Genomic DNA, 22,280 nt, shown 5'->3' with positions numbered 1-22,280 from the left:
GATTTTTTTGTCTTTCATAGTTATTGTGGCTGTTGCTTGTTGCAAAGACTTATTGCTAGCAATTTTTTCTTTTGTTTTTTGAGAGAGTGTGTCTATGATTGAAGCATCATAGCCATTATTTCGGGCAATTGATTTGATTATGCTGATTTCTTTGTGCTGTTCAGTGGGGATGAAGGGGACTTTATGCATACGATGTAGCATTGACCGGAAATTAGCCATCTTATGTTGGTTCGGGTGGCAGGATGTGTTACTGATGGTAACATCTGTGGTTGTTGGTTTTCGAAAGATACCAAAATGGTGTTTGTTATTTATGTTTGATATTTTGAGATCCAGAAAATTGATGCTATTATTTATTTCATGCTCCACTGTGAATTTGATGTTGTTGTGTAATTTGCTCAGATCTTCAGCTAAGGCATCAATTTTGCTGCTGTTACCATCAAAAAGTAATAGAGTGTCATCTACGTATCTCTTGTAGTAAATTATTTTACTGTTCATTTGGTTATTGGATGAAAAGAACTTTTGCTCAAGATGGTTAATGTAAATATCAGCTAATAATCCAGCAAGACTGCTACCCATTGCAAGGCCATCATTTTGTTTATAGACTTTATTATTGAAGGTGAAGTAATTATTAGACAAGATGAGTGTGAGGATCTCTATTAACTCACATATTTCTGGTAGATTGATCTTTTTGTGTTTTAGGAGGTTACTTTTTATTATGTTAATTGTTTGATCTACTGGGATGTTAGTGTATAGGTTTACAATATCTAGTGAGGCAAATCTAGCTGTTGGTGGTATGTGGATGTCTTTGATATGTTCTATAAGGTCCACTGTGTTCTTAATTGTATAACTGTGTTCAAACATGTAGTAAGTGGTAAGGAGATCCTTCAATTTTCTGCTTATGTAGTATGCTGGGCTGTTTCTTGAGTTCACAACAGGGCGTATGGGGGAATTTTCTTTGTGGATCTTAGGCTGTGACCAAAGTTTCGGTGCAGTTGGATTCATGGTAATGCAGTCCCGAATTTCATATTTATTTAAGAGGGATTCAAAACTGTTGAGTAATTTATGAAGTTTAGCTTGAAATTTTGCTGTGGGGTCTGATTCTAGTTCTGTGAAGTTATTGGACAGAAAAAATTCTAGAGTTTTTTCAATGTATTCTGATTCATACAAAACAACAACTGAATTTCCTTTATCAGACTTTACCATGAGAGCTTTGTTAGCAGTAAGTTTATCATTGATATCTTTAAGAATTTTTTGTTCACTATTAATTATATTATTCTTTGAAAGCATATGTTTAGTGATGAGTTTGTTGGCTTTATATGCCAACGCATTTTTCTCATTGGACTTAAGTTTGGCAGTGTAACATGCCAGTTTTGTAGCTGCTATTAGGTCTTTTATGTTCTCATTAATTAATCTTGGGGCAATGTTATGCTTGAGGCCTTTATCTAAGAGGTTAAGTTCATTGGGATTGAAAGAAATATCTGTTGTGTTTACCACTCTGTTATTAAATATGTGCTTCTGCTGTTCCCCAGTGTTACGTGGTTCCTTTAATTTGAGTTGAATGAGGGATTTTAACTTCTTCTTGTGCCTAGAGGAGATTTGTTGTTGTTCTCTGCTAAGAGCATGATTAATATTGTGTGTTACATATGTGAACTGTAGAGGTGAGAGACTATTTCCTAATTGTAAATGCAACTTGTACATAGATTTATTCAGCTTATCTTTCTTTTTATATTGTAATTTGATTTCTGTTTTTATCCAAATAGTTTCATATTTTGCTTTTGCAAGCTTAGCAGCTTTTGTTTGACTATTGACCTTAACTTTAACATAATTTGGGGTCACTTTTTCTAACAGACATCTTTTGTTGAATTTTATGTTGTTAATTGTTTTCATTACATCAATCTTACATTTTTTGAACGCATCTGACATTCTCATTACCTGGCTAGGTAAGCTTAACGCTATTTTGTCGAAAGTCGACATGTTGAGAAACGTGGCTGTTGTACTTAAGGTTTATAATTTATAAAAAACAGCTACCAGCCACATGTATCGTAAGTACACTAACCTGCACGTTTACCAAGGTTAAAAAAAACTATCTCATGAGCAATTAGATATTGTAAAAGAAGTAAATCTTTCGTAAAAAGACCATTACCGATATGACAACAAAATTTTTTTTCTTTTCTTTCCCAGTGCAGCAAACGAATAACAAAAACGAAACTAGGTCCAACTAAGAATGCTTGCAACTGCCATCTGAAGATGGATTTGTAAACGAAAATCCGAAACCGGTCATGGTCTGAAGAAAATAAATCTTTTTTAAACCATACATGTGGCTGGTAGCTGTTTTTTATAAATTATAAACCTTAAGTACAACAGCCACGTTTCTCAACATGTCGACTTTCGACAAAATAGTCTTATAAATACTGTCTGCAATCTGTACAAGTTGACATAACCTATTGCTTTCTGTATTTTACCTCTGATACCTTCAGAAATTTGAAGAGTTTATTCCAGCAGACATTGTCAAAAGCTTTCTCTAAGTCTGCAAATACTTTAATCATTGGTTTGCTATTCCTAAACCTATTTTCTATAAGATATCATAGGGGTCAGTATTGCCGTATATGTTTCTACATTTCTCTGCAACCCAAACTGATCTTATCTGAGGTTAGCTTCTACCAGTTTTTCCATTCTTCTGTAAAAATTCGTACTGGTATTTTGCAACAATGACTGATAAACTGACAGTTTGGCAATATTCACACCTGTCAGCACCTGCTTTCTTTGGAAATGGAATTACTATTTTCTTCTTGAAGTCTGGGGGTACATCACCTTTCTCAAAGATCTCACATACCGGTTGGGATAGTTCTGTTATCACTGGCTCTCCCATGGATAGTAGTGGGTGTGAGATGCAGACGCGCCCACACACCCGCACCCTAGACCCACACACACACACACACACATTTTTATTCTATGTTTGGATATGTTTTTACTCTTATCATTATCTGTGGAGCTAGTTGGCATATGAACTTTTACTATTGTGGTGGACATTGATTTCTTCTCTGTATTGGCTACAATAATGTGTTCACTACCTGTTTGTAGTAGCTTACCTGCATACTTATTTTCTTATTCATTACTGACCTACTCTTGCATTACCCCAATATGATTTTTGTGTGTGTGTGTGTGTGTGTGTGTGTGTGTGTGTGTGTGCGCGTGCGCGCGTGTGTGCGTGCGTGGTTGGGTCAGTGCGCGAGTGCGCATGCACACAGGTGGTCAGAAACAGTGTGCTTGTAAGTGTATAATAGGTTACGCTGAAAAATAATTTGTTATAAAAAGAAGATATACATTGCACCATTTCCAGTTAGCCAATCAGGCCATTGCATGTGCAGATTCAAGCAGTCTACCAAATACTATTAGTTTCAGCTGTTCTCCATAAGGTAGATTAGTTCTCAAAATATAGATTATAGCCTACGACTCACATTCAATCCTTACTACCTTCCCTTGTCCAGTTTCTGTATCACTCTCCCGTTTGGTTTTAGGAAATCAAATGAAGACAGTCTCTGGTGGACCACATGAATCTGCATGCCCAATGGCCTGATTTATCATCTTCAATGCTAATTAACTTAGAAAAAATGCAATGTATCAAATTTTTTTCTTAACAAATTATTTCTCAGCATAATCTACCCTAAAACACCCTTACAAGCTTTTCAGACTGTTTCTGACCACCTTGTGCGTGTGTGCATGTTTATATACCTAAAAACAAAGATGATGTGACTTACCAAATGAAAGTGCTGGCAGGTCGACAGACACACAAACGAACACAAACATACACACAAAATTCAAGCTTTCGCAACAAACTTGCCTCATCAGGAAAGAGGGAAGGAGAGGGAAAGATGAAAGGATGTGGGTTTTAAGGGAGAGGGTAAGGAGTCATTCCAGTCCCGGGAGCGGAAAGGCTTACCTTAGGGGGAAAACAGGACGGGTATACACTCGCGCACACACACACATATCCATCCACACATATACAGACACAAGCAGATATATATATATATATATATATATATATATATATATATATATATATATATATATATATATATATAATAGAAGGAAACATTCCACGAAGGAAAAATATATTTAAAAACAAAGATGATGTGACTTACCAAATGAAAGTGCTGGCAGGTCGACAGACACACAAACAAACACAAACATACACACAAAATCCAAGCTTTCGCAACCAACGGTTGCCTCGTCAGGAAAGAGGGAAGGAGAAGGAAAGACAAAAGGATATGGGTTTTAAGGGAGAGGGTAAGGAGTCATTCCAATCCCGGGAGCGGAAAGACTTACCTTAGGGGGAAAAAAGGACAGGTATACACTCGCACACACTCACATATCCATCCACACATACACAGACACAAGCAGACATTTGTAAAGGCAAAGAGTTTGGGCAGAGATGTCAGTCGGGACGGAAGTACAGAGGCAAAGATGATGTTGAAAGACAGGTGAGGTATGAGCGGCGGCAGATTGAAATTAGAAATTAGCGGAGATTGAGGCCTGGCGGATAGCGAGAAGAGAGGATATGCTGAAGGGCAAGTTCCCATCTCCGGAGTTCTGACAGGTTGGTGTTAGTGGGAAGTATCCAGATAACCCGGACGGTGTAACACTGTGCCAAGATGTGCTGGCCGTGCACCAAGGCATGTTTAGCCACAGGGTGATCCTCATTACCAACAAACACTGTCTGCCTGTGTCCATTCATGCGAATGGACAGTTTGTTGCTGGTCATTCCCACATAGAATGCATCACAGTGTAGGCAGGTCAGTTGGTAGATCACGTGGGTGCTTTCACATGTGGCTCTGCCTTTGATTGTGTACACCTTCCGGGTTACAGGACTGGAGTAGGTGGTGGTGGGAGGGTGCATGGGACAGGTTTTACACCGGGGGCGGTTACAAGGGTAGGAGCCAGAGGGTAGGGAAGGTGGTTTGGGGATTTCATTGGGATGAACCAAGAGGTTACGAAGGTTAGGTGGACGGCGGAAAGACACTCTTGGTGGAGTGGGGAGGATTTCATGAAGGATGGATCTCATTTCAGGGCAGGATTTGAGGAAGTTGTATCCCTGCTGGAGAGCCACATTCAGAATCTGATCCAGTCCCGGAAAGTATCCTGTCACAAGTGGGGCACTTTTGTGGTTCTTCTGTGGGAGGTTCTGGGTTTGAGAGGATGAGGAAGTGGCTCTGGTTATTTGCTTCTGTACCAGGTCGGGAGGGTAGTTGCGGGATGCGAAAGCTGTTGTCAGGTTGTTGGTGTAATGCCTCAGGGATTCCGGACTAGAGCAGATTCGTTTGCCACGAAGACCTAGGCTGTAGGGAAGGGACCGTTTGATGTGGAATGGGTGGCAGCTGTCGTAATGGAGGTACTGTTGCTTGTTGGTGGGTTTGATGTGGACGGACGTGTGAAGCTGCCCATTGGACAGGTGAAGGTCAACATCAAGGAAAGTGGCATGGGATTTGGAGTAGGACCAGGTGAATCTGATGGAACCAAAGGAGTTGAGGTTGGAGAGGAAATTCTGGAGTTCTTCTTCACTGTGAGTCCAGATCATGAAGATGTCATCAATAAATCTGTACCAAACTTTGGGTTGGCAGGCCTGGGTAACCAAGAAGGCTTCCTCTAAGCGACCCATGAATAGGTTGGCGTACGAGGGGGCCATCCTGGTACCCATGGCTGTTCCCTTTAATTGTTGGTATGTCTGGTTTTCAAAAGTGAAGAAGTTGTGGGTCAGGATGAAGCTGGCTAAGGTAATGAGGAATGAGGTTTTAGGTAGGGTGGCAGGTGATCGGCGTGAAAGGAAGTGCTCCATCGCAGCGAGGCCCTGGACGTGCGGGATATTTGTGTATAAGGAAGTGGCATCAATGGTTACAAGGATGGTTTCTGGGGGTAACGGACTGGGTAAGGATTCCAGGCGTTCGAGAAAGTGGTTGGTGTCTTTGATGAAGGATGGGAGACTGCATGTAATGGGTTGAAGGTGTTGATCCACGTAGGCAGAGATACGTTCTGTGGGGGCTTGGTAACCAGCTACAATGGGGCGGCCGGGATGATTGGGTTTGTGAATTTTAGGGAGAAGGTAGAAGGTAGGGGTGCGGGGTGTCGGTGGGGTCAGGAGGTTGATGGAGTCAGGTGAAAGGTTTTGTAGGGGGCCTAAGGTTCTGAGGATTCCTTGAAGCTCTGCCTGGACATCAGGAATGGGATTACCTTGGCAAACTTTGTATGTGGTGTTGTCTGAAAGCTGACGCAGTCCCTCAGCCACGTACTCCCGACGATCGAGTACCACGGTCGTGGAACCCTTGCCCGCCGGAAGAATGACGATGGACCGGTCAGCCTTCAGATCACGGATAGCCTGGGCTTCAGCAGTGGTGATGTTGGGAGTAGGATTAAGGTTTTTTAAGAAGGATTGAGAGGCAAGGCTGGAAGTCAGAAATTCCTGGAAGGTTTGGAGAGGGTGATTTTGAGGAAGAGGAGGTGGGTCCCGCTGTGACGGAGGACGGAACTGTTCCAGGCAGGGTTCAATTTGGATAGTGTCTCGGGGAGTTGGATCATTAGGGGTAGGATTAGGATCATTTTTCTTCGTGGCAAAGTGATACTTCCAGCAGAGAGTACGAGTGTAGGACAGTAAATCTTTGACGAGGGCTGTTTGGTTGAATCTGGGAGTGGGGCTGAAGGTGAGGCCTTTGGATAGGACAGAGGTTTCGGATTGGGAGAGAGGTTTGGAGGAAAGGTTAACTACTGAATTAGGGTGTTGTGGTGCCAGATTGTGTTGATCGGAATTTTGAGGTTTTGGAGGGAGTGGAGCTGGAAGTGGGAGATTGAGTAGATGGGAGAGACTGGGTTTGTGTGCAATGAGAGGTGGTTGAGGTTTGCTGGAAAGGTTGTGAAGGGTGAGTGAGTTGCCTTTCCGGAGGTGGGAAACCAGGAGATTGGATAGTTTTTTGAGGTGAAGGGTGGCATGCTGTTCTAATTGGCGGTTGGCCTGTAGGAGGATGCTCTGAATAGCCGGTGTGGATGTGGGAGAGGAAAGATTGAGGACTTTTATTAAGGATAGGAGTACCTCCATTACGACAGCTGCCACCCATTCCACATCAAACGGTCCCTTCCCTACAGCCTAGGTCTTCGTGGCAAACGAATCTGCTCCAGTCCGGAATCCCTGAGGCATTACACCAACAACCTGACAACAGCTTTCGCATCCCGCAACTACCCTCCCGACCTGGTACAGAAGCAAATAACCAGAGCCACTTCCTCATCCTCTCAAACCCAGAACCTCCCACAGAAGAACCACAAAAGTGCCCCACTTGTGACAGGATACTTTCCGGGACTGGATCAGATTCTGAATGTGGCTCTCCAGCAGGGATACAACTTCCTCAAATCCTGCCCTGAAATGAGATCCATCCTTCATGAAATCCTCCCCACTCCACCAAGAGTGTCTTTCCGCCGTCCACCTAACCTTCGTAACCTCTTGGTTCATCCCAATGAAATCCCCAAACCACCTTCCCTACCCTCTGGCTCCTACCCTTGTAACCGCCCCCGGTGTAAAACCTGTCCCATGCACCCTCCCACCACCACCTACTCCAGTCCTGTAACCCGGAAGGTGTACACAATCAAAGGCAGAGCCACATGTGAAAGCACCCACGTGATCTACCAACTGACCTGCCTACACTGTGATGCATTCTATGTGGGAATGACCAGCAACAAACTGTCCATTCGCATGAATGGACACAGGCAGACAGTGTTTGTTGGTAATGAGGATCACCCTGTGGCTAAACATGCCTTGGTGCACGGCCAGCACATCTTGGCACAGTGTTACACCGTCCGGGTTATCTGGATACTTCCCACTAACACCAACCTGTCAGAACTCCGGAGATGGGAACTTGCCCTTCAGCATATCCTCTCTTCTCGCTATCCGCCAGGCCTCAATCTCCGCTAATTTCTAATTTCAATCTGCCGCCGCTCATACCTCACCTGTCTTTCAACATCATCTTTGCCTCTGTACTTCCGTCCCGACTGACATCTCTGCCCAAACTCTTTGCCTTTACAAATGTCTGCTTGTGTCTGTGTATGTGTGGATGGATATGTGTGTGTGTGCGAGTGTATACCTGTCCTTTTTTCCCCCTAAGGTAAGTCTTTCCGCTCCCGGGATTGGAATGACTCCTTACCCTCTCCCTTAAAACCCATATCCTTTTGTCTTTCCTTCTCCTTCCCTCTTTCCTGACGAGGCAACCGTTGGTTGCGAAAGCTTGGATTTTGTGTATATATATATATATATATATATATATATATATATATATATATATATAAAAAGAAAGATGATGAGACTGACCTTAGGGGGACAGGTCACCCACATCCTTTCGTCTTTCCCTCTCCTTCCCTCTTTCCTGATGAGGCAACAGTTTGTTGCGAAAGCTTGAATTTTGTGTGTATGTTTGTGTTCGTTTGTGTGTCTGTCGACCTGCCAGCACTTTCATTTGGTAAGTCACATCATCTTTGTTTTTAGGTATATTTTTCCTACGTGGAATGTTTCCTTCTATTATAACCATATCATTAATTTGAACCCAACAATTACGTTTGTTATTGTCGCTGTTGCATTTCGAAATCTTTCCTGTCATCTTATTTTCTCTTTATTTTCTCTTTCTGTGTTTACCAGTAGTCTCACTTTGTATTCACCTTCCCCTTTGGTCTGCTTGTGTCTGTATATGTGTGGATGGATATGTGTGTGTGTGCCAGTGTATACCCGTCCTTTTTTCCCCTTAAGGTAAGTCTTTCCGCTCCCGGGACTGGAATGACTCCTTACCCTCTCCCTTGAAACACACATCCTTTCGTCTTTCCCTCTCCTTCCCTCTTTCCTGATGAGGCAAGTTTGTTGCGAAAGCTTGAATTTTGTGTGTATGTTTGTGTTCGTTTGTGTGTCTGTCGACCTGCCAGCACTTTCATTTGGTAAGTCACAACATCTTTGTTTTTAGGTATATTTTTCCTACGTGGAATGTTTCCTTCTATTATGTGCATGTTTATATATACACTGACGAGCCAAAACATTATAAATACCTGCTTAATAGCTTGTTGATCCATCTTCGGAATACAATACAGCACCGATACTGCACACCATCAATTCTACAATTTGTTGGTAAGTTTTTGAAGATATGTGGTATCAGATGACTACAAAAAAGTCATGTAATACCTGTAAATAATGGGCTGCTGATTTATGTACGTGATGACATGACCGATAGCAACCCAGAAGGGTTCCGTTAGATTCACGTCAGGTGAATTTGGTGGCCAACACATCAACATGATTTCACTATCACGCTCTTCAAACCACTGTAGAATGTTTCTGGCTTCGAGACACAGAAAATTATACTGCTGAAAGATGACATCACCATCAGGAAAGATATCAAGCATAAAGGGATGCTGGTGGTCTGCAGCTGAAATGATGTCTTCAATTATTTCTACAATTCCCATTCAAGTGCAGGATAATGTTTTTCATAGCACAATACTGCTCCCATCAGCCTGCACCCATAGCATGGTGCATGTTGGGAGCTGCTGTTTGCCTCAATGATACCATTTGCGGAGATGACCATCAACCTGATGTAGCAAGAAATGTGATTCATCTGAAGAGCCGATATGTTTCCAATGACTCGCGGATGAATCCCAATGGTCCCATGCAGTCCACTGCAGTCATAACTGTCGATGTTGTTCGGTCAACATGTGAACACACACGGGTTGTCTGCTGCAGAGCCCCTTATCTTTGCTAGGATGAGCTCCCATCTGTCTCTGCTCTGCTTAAATACTTCTCTTACCACGTCATTTGCCCGCAATGCCACCAAGTGGCACCCAACATAACAAAGAACAGTGGTCTCAATGTTTTGGCTGTTCAGTGTGTTTCTATATATTTTTCTCTAGAAGAGAGTTGTATTGGGATGGAGAAGAACTTGTGTGTGTTTCTTGATACCAAGAACACTTTCAAAATGATATTCTGAAAGAAAATCAAGTGGAGTACCTTAAACAAAATGCTATTGTAACACGACAAAGAAACAATACCAATTGAATAAAATTAGGAAAACATTTATGAAAGGGCTGTTGTCTTATCTGTTGTCTTATCATACACACTTAAAGATATATTTCAAAGATAAAATTGAGCATTGTTTACCAGAGGTCATCTATGGTCTAAGAATATGATGTTTGAGAATTACATAAAATTTGGTTCTTCTAGCTAGGGCTGGGGAATTATGCCACAAAAAAGTAGAGGAGATCAGAGCTACTTTAAAAGCTTAAGGAATGAAGACAGATACGAATAAAATTTAAAAAATGATGAAGTGGGTGATCAAAAGATAAAAAGAATACTGAATGGGCACAAATTTCAACACATGCAAGATTTTAAGTACACAGGAGGTATAATAGAAAGTAAGTGGAGGGACAGCACAGAAATTTAATCACGAATTCCAATGATAAAACTGCCATTTTCTAATAACAGGAAGATTTTTGCAATGATAAGAGAATGTTATTAACGAAAATATTGATAATGTGTTTTGTTTGGAGTGTTCTGTAGCAAAGCTCTGAAGCACTGAATATGATAAGAAAGGCGGAAGGGGCACAGCACTCTTGGAATATGGATATGGCAAAGAAGCGAGTAAATAAAACAGGTAGACAGAGAACATATGATGAGGAAAACTGAAGAAGAGTAATTACTGAATGTAACTGACTGCACACAAAGTAACTGGAATGAGCATATACTGAGGAAATGAAAAAGAAATTATATTATAAATAGTTCTAGAATAAAATCTACATCTATATACACACTCCAAAAGCCAATGTATGGTGCACTACGGAGGGTAGTGGTGTATGTCAGTGGGTAGCTTGTACCACTACTAACCATTTCAGTTGCTTTTCCACTAGCAAACAGAGCAAGGTGACTGACTATATGCATCTGGAAGAGCTGCAATTTGTCTTATCTTCGTGACCCTTAAATGAAATACATATTGGCAACAGCAGAGGCATTCTGCAGTCAGCTTCAAATGCCAGTTCTCTACATTTTATCAATAGCATTCCCCGAAAAGAATATTCCCTTCCCTGCAGGGATTTCCATTTGAGTTCCCGAAGCATTTGGAGGATAGGTGAAATGAAGGACAGAAGACTCAATAGATGATATTAATAAGGAGTACAAGGGCTACAAAAACTGGAGACAACATGGATATGCTCACAGAGCAGAAAACTTGACGATGACAATGACAACAACAATGATGATGATGATGATGATGATGATGATATTCAAAATCTAGGAAGCTATATGTAGTGGAGGATAGTACACATATTTCTCCTTCTAATGCCTTGTAAGCAAATATTTCTAAATTCTCATGCTTAACTGATTGATTAATATAAAATTTCATTCCTGAATAAATTCTGGAGAGTGTGTGATTAATATTTTCAACTGCTGGGACTGACATCTAAAAAAACATGTCATTGAGCCTCACATAAATTCTAATTACTTTCTTCGTGCAAAAAACAATTTTTGCCCAAGTGATGAGTTGTCCCAAGCAATTACACCAATGCACATGAATGAAAGAACACCTGCAAAATATATGTTCCTATTTTTGTCAATTGTTTTTATGGAAGATGTACCGTATTTACTCGAATCTAAGCCGCACTCGAATCTAAGCCACACCTGAAATTTGAGACTCGAAATTCAAGGGGGGAGAAAAGTTTTCGGGCGCACCTCCAAATTGAACAAAGTTGGTCCTTTATAATATGAGACAATTTAGGTCGAATGAATGACGATACAGCTACAGTAGTTTGGTTCGAGTCATAAGCTTAGCAGTTAAGCTCTACCAGGTAGCCACTGCTATTTGTCAGGCGCTCCGTCCCTTCCTTTTTCACGTGCTTCGTCTGGTTTAAATTGATTGCTTATTTTTCTTTGATCTGATAAGTGTCGTTCTCTTTGTATTAGGTGTTGACGTCACTATAAGCTGAAGATGCATTACTGTACTGTGCCATGCACTGTTTCTCGCATTCTGATAATGAGTGTTTACGGCCTGTCGCCGCTCGCAGCATGGCTTGCTTTTGTGCGTGCTACCGCCACGCCAAAAAAAAAAAAAAAAAAAAAAAAAGGAGAGAGAGAGAAAGGTGGAATTGTCTCATTAGTGAAACAATGGCAAGAGACTGCTATTTGTTGTTACTTACACTGCTGCTTTCTTTGATAATGATCAACAAGAACCAAATAATAGACTGCGTATGATGTATGATGTTCTGAACGGGAGTTTAGCGAAAATTTTTCTCCGTTTGAAAATCTTTGCAGATGCCTCTTTAAAACATTACATTCTGCACAGAAATTAGAGTCATCTTAGATTTAAAAATCTAGTCAATTGTTGTGCTTCATTTCTGACTGTATCACTATTACGCATAAGAATAATACGAATATAAACATGACATGACATGTATATTCTTCCGCGTTTGCTGCTGTCTCACTCTAGTTTCGTAGTTTATTAGGCAGACAGAATTTAAATGAGATAGCAGCAAACATGAAAGAATACATGGCAAAATGTTTATATTCGTATTATTCTTATGGTGAAGAGAATAGTGCATGCGATTCACAATTCATAAAAGTTCCTATTGGCAACCGTCTCTTCTCACAGGTAGGAAAAAATTCAGAACGTAGGGTTGGCCCTATTGACAAACATCCCAAGCAGTCTTGCCAGTCGGATTTTCGTAGTACACTGAAACGCTGCAACATTCGAAGATGAACAATACGGAATTTGTATTTACTTCAATGGATAATGAATGAAAATGTAGTGGTCGAAACTCAGGGCAAAGGAAAAAAAGCTCGTCTTCCACCTTTTTTTAATTTTTTTTATTTATTTACTGACGCAGAGGTTTTGGTGCCAGTATTTATCTTTGTGCCTGCAAAGCATGCCTGTGTAGCGCTACATATATTCGACAGCAGATGTTAGTTGTGGCGGCACCTACAGACATTTCTCAGAACTTCCGCTTACTTCGCACTCGATTCTAAGCCGCAGGCGGTTTTTTGGATTACAAAAACCGGAAAAAAAGTGCGGCTGAAAAAAAAGTGCGGCTTAGATTTGAGTAAATATGGTAGGTAGGCTCAGATGTTTTAACATGAGTGTTACATTGTTTCTCTAGTTGTAGGCCAACACTAAGCACATGCAAGAATTTACAACTTCCTAAAATGTTTTTTTTTTTTTTTTTTCCTCAGTACACAACATTATTACTGTCAATTTTGTGTGTGTTTGCCTATGGGATGAATTGGGAACAGTACTTCCTGAGAGTAAGTCTTCGCCAGCCAATCTGTCTCTGAAAGGAAATAAATATGGTAGAACGTAAATTTAGGAGTAAAGGAAACAGCCCACTAAATAGTGGAACCACTGAGTCACTGACAGGCATGCAAAACAGAATGAATACTTTAATATCACACACACACACACACACACACACACACACACACACACACACACAAACACACGGAGCACAGATGGCCACTCAGCAGCAGAAAATACTACTGACAAGGGAAACTCCCCAGCACACCCATTTCAGATTTAATGGTATAATGGCCCAGCGAATAGCCCATCAAAAACTGGACACATATACAACATGAAAAACATGTACTGAACTGTGAAAAAAGATGCAAAATAGAAACAGTGAACGGTCGAAGCTCAAGATGACCAACATCAAGCACAATACAAAAATTATGGTGTTGTGGTTGTGTGGTCATTGTGTTGGGCTGCAGCACAGGAAATCTGTTTTCAGATCTCCCTCACATCAACTTTTTTTCTTTTTCTTCGCAAAATTATGAACTTTCTGTCCAGTTATTGATGTTGTCTGTTCTTCTATAGCCTTGGCAGTTGTTGTACTATACACTGGTTATAGAATATGAGTCCTGTGATAAGAACATATTACTATTGCAAGTAAACATGATGATAGTGAGAACAGGCGAGGCACCACATTGACCTCACAGAAATGAAAACATCAAATAAAAGGCTGTGAACTATGTTACAACAAAGGAATTCAAGAGACAAAACTTCCAAAATTGAATGCAAGAGTCATATCATGGGTTACTTATGTAGAACAAACAGGAGGTACGTACATGTGTAAGTCCCTTCCTTACACCTTACTTTTGCACACGGACATTACACCACGACACAGACACTGATTTGAATGCAGCAAACAGATATGTTGGAGACCGGACAGAGTTCATATTTTTGTGAGGAAAAAAAAATATTAAGGTATGAGGGTGATCTGAACATGGATCACCCACTTCGCAGTCCAACACTGAGATTCCAACCAGGGCACAACGGTTAAACAATTCCGCTCGATATTGCATATCTTGAGCTACGACCATTCAATGTTTTTATTTAGCTTCTTTTTCACAGTTCAGTACACCTCCTTCCTGTTTTCGTGATTAATCTGTGTTCAGTTTGTAATTGGCTATCCACTGGACCATCTTACCATTAAATTTGATGGGTGTGTGATGGGGAGTTTCCCCTGTGAGCGCAACATTCTGAATTTCAAGGGCTGCTTCACAACCCATGCCATCTGGATCCCCCCCTCCCACTCCCAACACCAGTTTTTCTGAAACGCATAGATGGGAGTCACTAATGCAACAAATCCTTTGTTCCCATAACACTCCCAGCCTCAATCTCAGTTAACTCACCTTGTTCCCACATCATCATCATCATCATCATCATCCACTGCACAAACTCGCTGGCTCAGGTGCCCATGTCTGCATTACTACCCTACACATCTGCGGCCTCTCCCTCCCACACTTTCTATCCTACGCACTTACTGCCTCCCTCTGAACCATAAGCCACCCTTTCCCAAATCTCCCTCCCATTCCCTGCACCCATTCTGCCCAACACAATACCTCACCACTGTCTAAGTACCAAATTGCAGTCTCACAACATTGTATAACAATAGTTTCTTTACTTTAGAAGTCACTTCATCTAAAAGCCAGTATACTTTTCCTGAACTTGCAAACTGACAGCATTCCACAGAAAAGTAATCTTTCTTTTTTAGCAGGTAAACGTATACTTCCTGTGTTTTGAGCAACCCAAAACTCGAATGGAAGGGTTGTTAATTTACAGCAAGACTTACCATTAGTTATCTTCTGCATACGAAGAACAACTGTAATTTGAGCTACCCTGCCAAATTTGACATGCAGGATGATACAGGTTAATGTCGTCCCATGGAAAGGACATTCATATCTGTCACTGCTCTGAACTCGAACAAACAAATACTGGAACATGTACTACTGCTGAAGAGATTTCTGTGCTCACCTTGTCTGAAACAGATACTCTGCCTGGTCAGCAGTCTGTAATCGAAAGACGTGCTGTTTCTTGGTGTAGTCAGTGGCTTTCGTAGCCAAGGAATGATGTATACGGATTGCATTGTGCAAGTTATCACTCAGAGCACTTTTACGAAATCCATGCTCATCTTTATGGAGATACAGTACCATATCACGTAGCGTGCAATAGAACATTTTCCACCCACGCTTCCCAAAAGGCGCTGAAAAACAAAATTATCATAGCATAAGTATCGAAAGTTGTGTGTTTTTACGGTCTAAAACAGAAATGAACACTTTGATTTTTTAAAACTACAGCTGAACAATTTTCCCCAGAGATAATTAAATTTTTTGCAGGACTTTAAAAGTTTTTACATTCTGTGTTCTAAAGCTTATTTGCTACAGGACTCTATAAGAAAACACTGTACTTACAAATAGCAGTATTAAGATAATGGTATCCCTTTAAAAAGTGACAATACTGACCATCCTATACCAGTATTAGTTAGTGCTCACATGCCACTTCTTAAATTCTCTGGCTCATGTAAACACTCAGTTCTGGGACAGTGTAGCATCCTCAACTGTTCCTCCAAATGAGTCAAAATCTCTGAGTCTAACCACTTAATAGGTTTAAAACTTCATGATAATAACATTGTTTAATAGAAGAAGGAAGTTCTTCTTCACTCATGACTTTACAGAGTGAAGTAGCAAAACAAGCTGGTTCCCCAACCGTAACAAACCAGCCTTTAACACTCCACTCTTCAACCCACCACTCCACCATCTTGTTCAGAAATGCTTGCACAGTACAATGGCACAATTACCATTTATATCTGAGTCACCTTCATGTAATAGGTTCACAATCCAAGCAACGTCATATATCAATTTCCATCAGATGCTACATCTTCCACATTGAGCAGATAAAAACTTCCGTATAAAAAAAAAAATCAATTTTAAATAATTCCTCTAATACAGTGTCTGGCAGCTTATTAAACAACTCATATAAAAGCATTGTTCAGTCATTTTTAAATTTACTTTTTTGTCAAAGTAGTTGTCTTTCGTCCTGGTATTGCACCCAAACACACCACTACACTTAATAAATAGAATTTCTGGGTACATGAAAAGTTAATTTAAATTAAGTGCAAAGAATATTCTGTTAAGTATTTACATTGCACCAAAACTTCACGACAAAATTCTTCATAGCCCATTCAGTACTTGTATCCCTTTCTGTAGCAGCAACATTCTACTTACACATCTGCTGCACAGTGCATAAATTTAATGTCATAATTAAAAACAGTAAATAGTACTATAATAAACAAGACACTGTTCGGATATTAACTGTATCTGCAGTTGGCCAAGGAGTTATAAAGTCCTACTTATTTTCCTCACAAATAAAAATTATTTGATTTACCCAGCAAAGATTTTTATTCAGGTACCTTCCAAGAAATTTTGTTGTCCACATTATGTATATATTATTTACAAAATTGTTCTCAGTGTTGTTGGTTTATATACTGATTACTGAGACTTATTAACATTCACATGGGGGGTCACAATCTTTTAAACACTTTTCTCATATTTGTTACAACCAATGGTGTTATACAAACTAACTTAGAAAGGTATAGATACTCTGCTTAAAAAGAGAAGCTGTTCAAAACTGGGAATAAATCCAGAACTTCCGGAACTGCTTCGATTTGTTAGAATGTTGAGAACATGGGTAAAAACAAATGACACATAAAAAGTAGAAAAGCCAAGGGAAGTTAAGTTCTCTTACTTTCTCCTAATAAGCAGTTTTTCTATCTCGTTTTACTTTAGTTTCATACACAGAGCTTATAACTATGTAAGCTCTATGTTTGTGCACTTATTAACTTTGTGAAGGTTTTAGACAATGTAAATATTTCTTCTTCATTGGGAATTGATATGTACTCACTCTTCTTCCCATTTGGATCAATACAGCTCTTTCTCATAACATAGCCTTTCTTGTACTCAACTGCTGTAGCAGCATTAGGCACATCAAGGAAAGGATTGCTAGCTGAAAGGCTATGCTGCCCATCAGCTTGCTTTGCTGGGAGGCTGCATTCATCACTGCCGGCATCATCATCCCTGCAACATAATATTTGAGTAGTAGCCATACTCAGGTCAGTCCTACTATTACACTGCCACTGCCACCACTACCACAGACACTAAGAAGAAAACATACTCTCAAAAATTATTATAGTATTTACCGGAAATCCAATCTCATTCCAAGTTGGAATAAAACAACAACTCTAAATGCAAACATTTTAAGTTAGACTTTACCATGACTGTTATTGGATGAAACAACAGGTTTACTGTTACTGATCACACACTTTCACTTGGCCCCTGAGCGAAGAATGTTGGGAATGGAAATTTTCGATATGCTCATAGCACATTGGCTGCTGAGAAAAGACCCGCCTCCTTCTCCCTCAGCAGCCAGCTCACAGCTTTCAAAAGGAATGAATATGTAATAGGTTCATGCATTGCAGAAGTTAGGGGAAAGTTGAGTCACTAATCTACATCTACATCCATACTCCGCAGCAACCTGAGGGTGTGTGGCGGAGCGTACCTCGAGTACCTCTATCGGTTCTCCCTTCTATTCCAGTCTCGTATTGTTAGTGGAAAGAAGGATTGTCGGTACGCTTCTGTGTGGGCTCTAATCTCTCTGATTTTATCCTCACGGTCTCTTCGCGAGATATACATAGGAGGGAGCAATATACTGCTTGACTCTTCGGTGAAGGTATGTTCTCGAAACTTCAACAAAAGCCCGTACCGAGCTACTGAGCGTCTCTCCTGCAGAGTCTTCCACTGGAGTTCATCTATCACCTCCGTAACGCTTTCGGGATTACTAAATGATCCTGTAATGAAGTGCACTACTCTCCGTTGGATCTTCTCTACCTCTTCTATCAACCCTATCTGGTACGGATCCCACACTGCTGAGCAGTATTCAAGCAATAGGTGAACAAGCATACTGTAACCTACTTCCTTTGTTTTCGGATTGCATTTCCTTACGATTCTTCCAATGAACCTCAATCTGGCATCTGCTTTACCGACGATCAACTTTATATGATCATTCCATTTTAAATCACTCCTAATGCGTACTCTCAAATAATTTGTGGAATTAACTGCTTCCAGTTGCTGACCTGCTATATTGTAGCTAAATGATAAGGGATCTATCTTCCTATGTATTCACAGCACATTACACTTGTCTACATTTAGATTCAATTGCCATTCCCTGCACCATGCGTCAATTTGCTGCAGATCCTCCTGCATTTCAGTACAATTTTCCAATGTTACAACCCCTCGATATAACACAGCATCATCCGCAAAAAGCCTCAGTGAACTTCTGATGTCGTCCACAAGGTCATTTACGTATATTGTGAATAGCAACGATCCTACGACACTCCCCTGCGGCACACCTGAAATCACTCATACTTCGGAAGACTTCTCTCCATTGGGAATGACATGCTGCATTCCGTTATCAAGGAACTCTTCAATCCAATCACACAATTGGTCTGATAGTCCGTATGTTCTTACTTTGTTCATTAAACGACTGTGGGGAACTGTATCGAACACCTTGCGGAAGTCAAGAAACACGGCATCTACCTGTGAACCCGTGTCTATGGCCCTCTGAGTCTCGTGGACGAATAGCACGAGTTGGGTTTCACACGACCGTCTTTTTCGAAACCTATGCTGATTCCAACAGAGTAGATTTCTAGTCTCCAGAAAAGTCTTTATACTCGAACGTAATACGTGTTCCAAAATTCTACAACTGATCGACGTTAGAGATATAGGTCTATAGTTCTGCACATCTGTTCGATGTCTCTTCTTGAAAATGGGGATGACCTGTGCCCTTTTCGCTACACTCTTCTAGAGACCTACGGTACACCGCTGCAAGAAGGGGGGGCAAGTTCCTTCGCGTACTCTGTGTAAAATCGAACTGGTATCGCATCAGGTCCAGTGGCCTTTAATCTTTTGAGCGATTTTAATTGTTTCTCTATACCTCTGTCGTCTATTTCGATATCTACCATTTTGTGCGACAATCTACAGAAGGAACTACAATGCAGTCTTCCTCTGTGAAACAGCTTTGGAAAAAGACATTTAGTATTTCGGCCTTTAGTCTGTCTTCCTCTGTTTCAGTACCATTTTGGTCACAGAGCACCTGGACATTTTGTTTTGATCCACCTACCGTTTTGACGTAAGACCAAAATTTCTTAGGATTTTCTGCCAAGTCAGTACATTGAACTTTACTTTCGAATTCATTGAACACCTCTTGCATAGCCCTCCTCACACTACATTTCGCTTCGCGTAATTTTTGTTTGTCTGCAAGGCTTTGGCTATGTTTATGTTTGCTGTGAAGCTCCCTTTGCTTCCGCAGCAGTTTTCTAACTCGGTTGTTGTACCACGGAGGCTCTTTTCCATCTCTTACGATCTTGCTTGGCACATACTCATCTAACGCATATTGCACGATGGTTTTGAACTTTGTCCACTGATCCTCAACACTATCTGTACTTAAGACAAAACTTTTGTGTTGAGCTGTCAGGAACTCTGTAATCTGCTTTTTGTCACTTTTGTTAAACAGAAAAATCTTCCTACCTTTTTTAATATTTCTATTTACGGGTGAAATCATCGATGCAGTAACCGCTTTATGATCGCTGATTCCGTGTTCTGCGTTAACTGTTTCAAATATTTCGGGTCTGTTTGTCACCAGAAGGTCTAATATGTTATCGCCACCAGTCGGTTCTCTGTTTAACTGCTCAAGGTAGTTTTCAGATAACGCACTTCAAATAATTTCACTCGATTCTTTGTCCCTGCCACCTGTTATGAACATTTGAGTCTCCCAGTCTATATCCGGCAAATTAAAATCTGCACCCAGAACTATAACATGGTGGGGAAAACCACTCAAAATATTTTCCAAATTATCCTTCAGGTGCTCAGCCACAACAGCTGCTGAGCCAGGGGGCCTATAGAGACATCCAATTACCATGTCTGAGCCTGCTTTAACAGTGACCTTCACCCAAATTATTTCACATTTCGGACCAGGACCAGGTACAGCATCTTAGCTCTCATTTGTAAATAATATTAACGATCACTACACATAACACCACACATGGATCAACACTATATTCACAATGGCTACTTATTGTTATGGCACACAATACTATTTCATAGCTAATTTCGATAGTGACTGTAAACATTCTGGAACAGCATGAATACAGCCAACTTCCACCGCTCACCATGGGGCCACACAAAAGTGCATAATCAGTACCAGCCACTGTTTGTTTATTTCCACAACATATTCCAAAGCTTTAAACCTTCATCATCAGGTGGATTTATGTGGGTTAACATGGCATGTATGTGTGGTTTTATGACTTGGGGACAATCTGTGGCACTGTCTCCAGTGGTCACAGGCTCCTTTAACTGTCATGATACATCATATACAAACCATTACACTTTGTAAACACCTGGTGAAGAAAGATGGCATCTAGAAATGACCCTAAAGCGAAAATGGAAGGTAGGTTTTTATGGGTGAGATGTCTGCAAGTTAGTCTTTAATTACTGTAGAACTACCAAGTCCATTCGGGGAAAATATTTTCAACACATCATGCAAATCATTAAACAGCCAGACACTGAAGACATGTCTTTATTAGTACTAAATTAGTTAAAGTTGCTTCTATGCCTTCTGGGGACTTCTAAACATGATGGATATCAAAAGAAATGTTATCAACACTAAAACTATTCTCTCATGTTTAAATATGTACAACAGTTTGGCAGCAATAATTTTTATTTTTTCTGGGGCTGGGGAGCATTGTTAGTAGTTACACTAACAGTTGGAGTTCACATGTTAGCATTCTAGTCATTAAAATGATTCCAGAATGTACCTCACAGAATAATGAAAAGTGTTAGTTACTGCAGTGCAGTTAATCCATACTGCATCCCTGTTATTCGGATGAACTGTTCAGCAATTTATCTGAAATTCCCACATTTGTGGTTGGTAACATAATCCCACAATCACATTTCCCCATCTCTCCAACATTTCTTGTCGGGTGACTCCATAAGGAATCCTTTGTACAGTTGCTCTTGATGTTAGAACGTCCATGACAAAATAAGTAGCCTCTACATGCTTTGTAAAATCGATTAATAAATGCAAAAATTAATAAGGGTTGCCACAAATATACACAGTGTTAAATTATTGTGGTAACAGTGGGCAACAAATTACAAAAACATAGATTTTGTTAGGGATCTGAAAACATATTTCATTTTCTTCCAATTTCTAATGTGAAGTTTCTCACTTACAGATGATATGTTTCATTTTAAGAGATTTCCACCTTCCCTTCAGGATAACACAATTCTTATGGTTTCATGGTAAAAGAGGATATTTACCATCGTAGCTGAATACAATCCAAACTGTATTGTTTCGAGAATTTCTGCGTAAATTCTAGAACCACTCAGCCTTCTATCCTCTCGAACACACGATATTTTAGATACAAGTGTGAGAGAGCGGAATCCTACCTACTGCTTGTCACATGTCTGTGTGTGCAGGTTTAAATTCAGTCGCAGGAAGAATGTAAATGCAGTGGTCAAACAGCACCGACAAGCGGTCCATGGCTGTTTAGTGAGAGCGTACGAGAGGACCGTGGAGTATTTATGTAACTGTGTGATAATAGTGTCAGTGGCTATTGTTAGTGAAAAAAGAACTCTTAAAAAACTCTTAATCCAGACTTGCTAGAGGCAAGACATCTTTGTGATTTCGGTGTAAAAAGAGTCTTGGTTATTAAACCAACTCTTTGCAAATGTAACTTCATTGTTTCTAATGTGAGACGACACGGGTGACTTCCAAGAAGTCGAATGTTTATGTGAGAAGTGTGAATTTTGTTCTCTGTGGAACCGATAGTGAACTAAAAGTATTCTTCGAGTACCTCCTTATTTCACGAGTAAAGAGGGAGTCTTAGAGATTCCTTTAACTAGC

General features: G+C 40.4%; 1 protein-coding gene across 5 annotated transcripts in view; it reads right to left on the bottom strand.

The window, feature by feature from the left end:
- Nucleotides 1-22,280, bottom strand: part of LOC126092591 (PH and SEC7 domain-containing protein) — an 836,662-nt gene that overhangs the window by 132,810 nt on the left and 681,572 nt on the right. For all 5 annotated transcript variants that reach the window (XR_007521367.1, XM_049908287.1, XM_049908295.1 and 2 more), the window contains 2 exons: nt 17,226-17,398; nt 15,300-15,528 (listed from right to left, as the gene is read on the bottom strand). Coding sequence is in view for 4 of the 5 variants with exons in the window: in XM_049908287.1 (XP_049764244.1) it covers nt 15,300-15,528; nt 17,226-17,398 (402 nt within the window). In the remaining variant the exon portion in view is untranslated. The remainder of the gene's footprint in view (nt 1-15,299; nt 15,529-17,225; nt 17,399-22,280) is intronic.

The sequence above is a fragment of the Schistocerca cancellata genome, chromosome 1, assembly GCF_023864275.1.
Source record: "Schistocerca cancellata isolate TAMUIC-IGC-003103 chromosome 1, iqSchCanc2.1, whole genome shotgun sequence".
Taxonomy (NCBI): Eukaryota; Metazoa; Arthropoda; class Insecta; order Orthoptera; family Acrididae; genus Schistocerca; species Schistocerca cancellata.
This window is presented reverse-complemented; position numbering and strand designations above follow the sequence as displayed.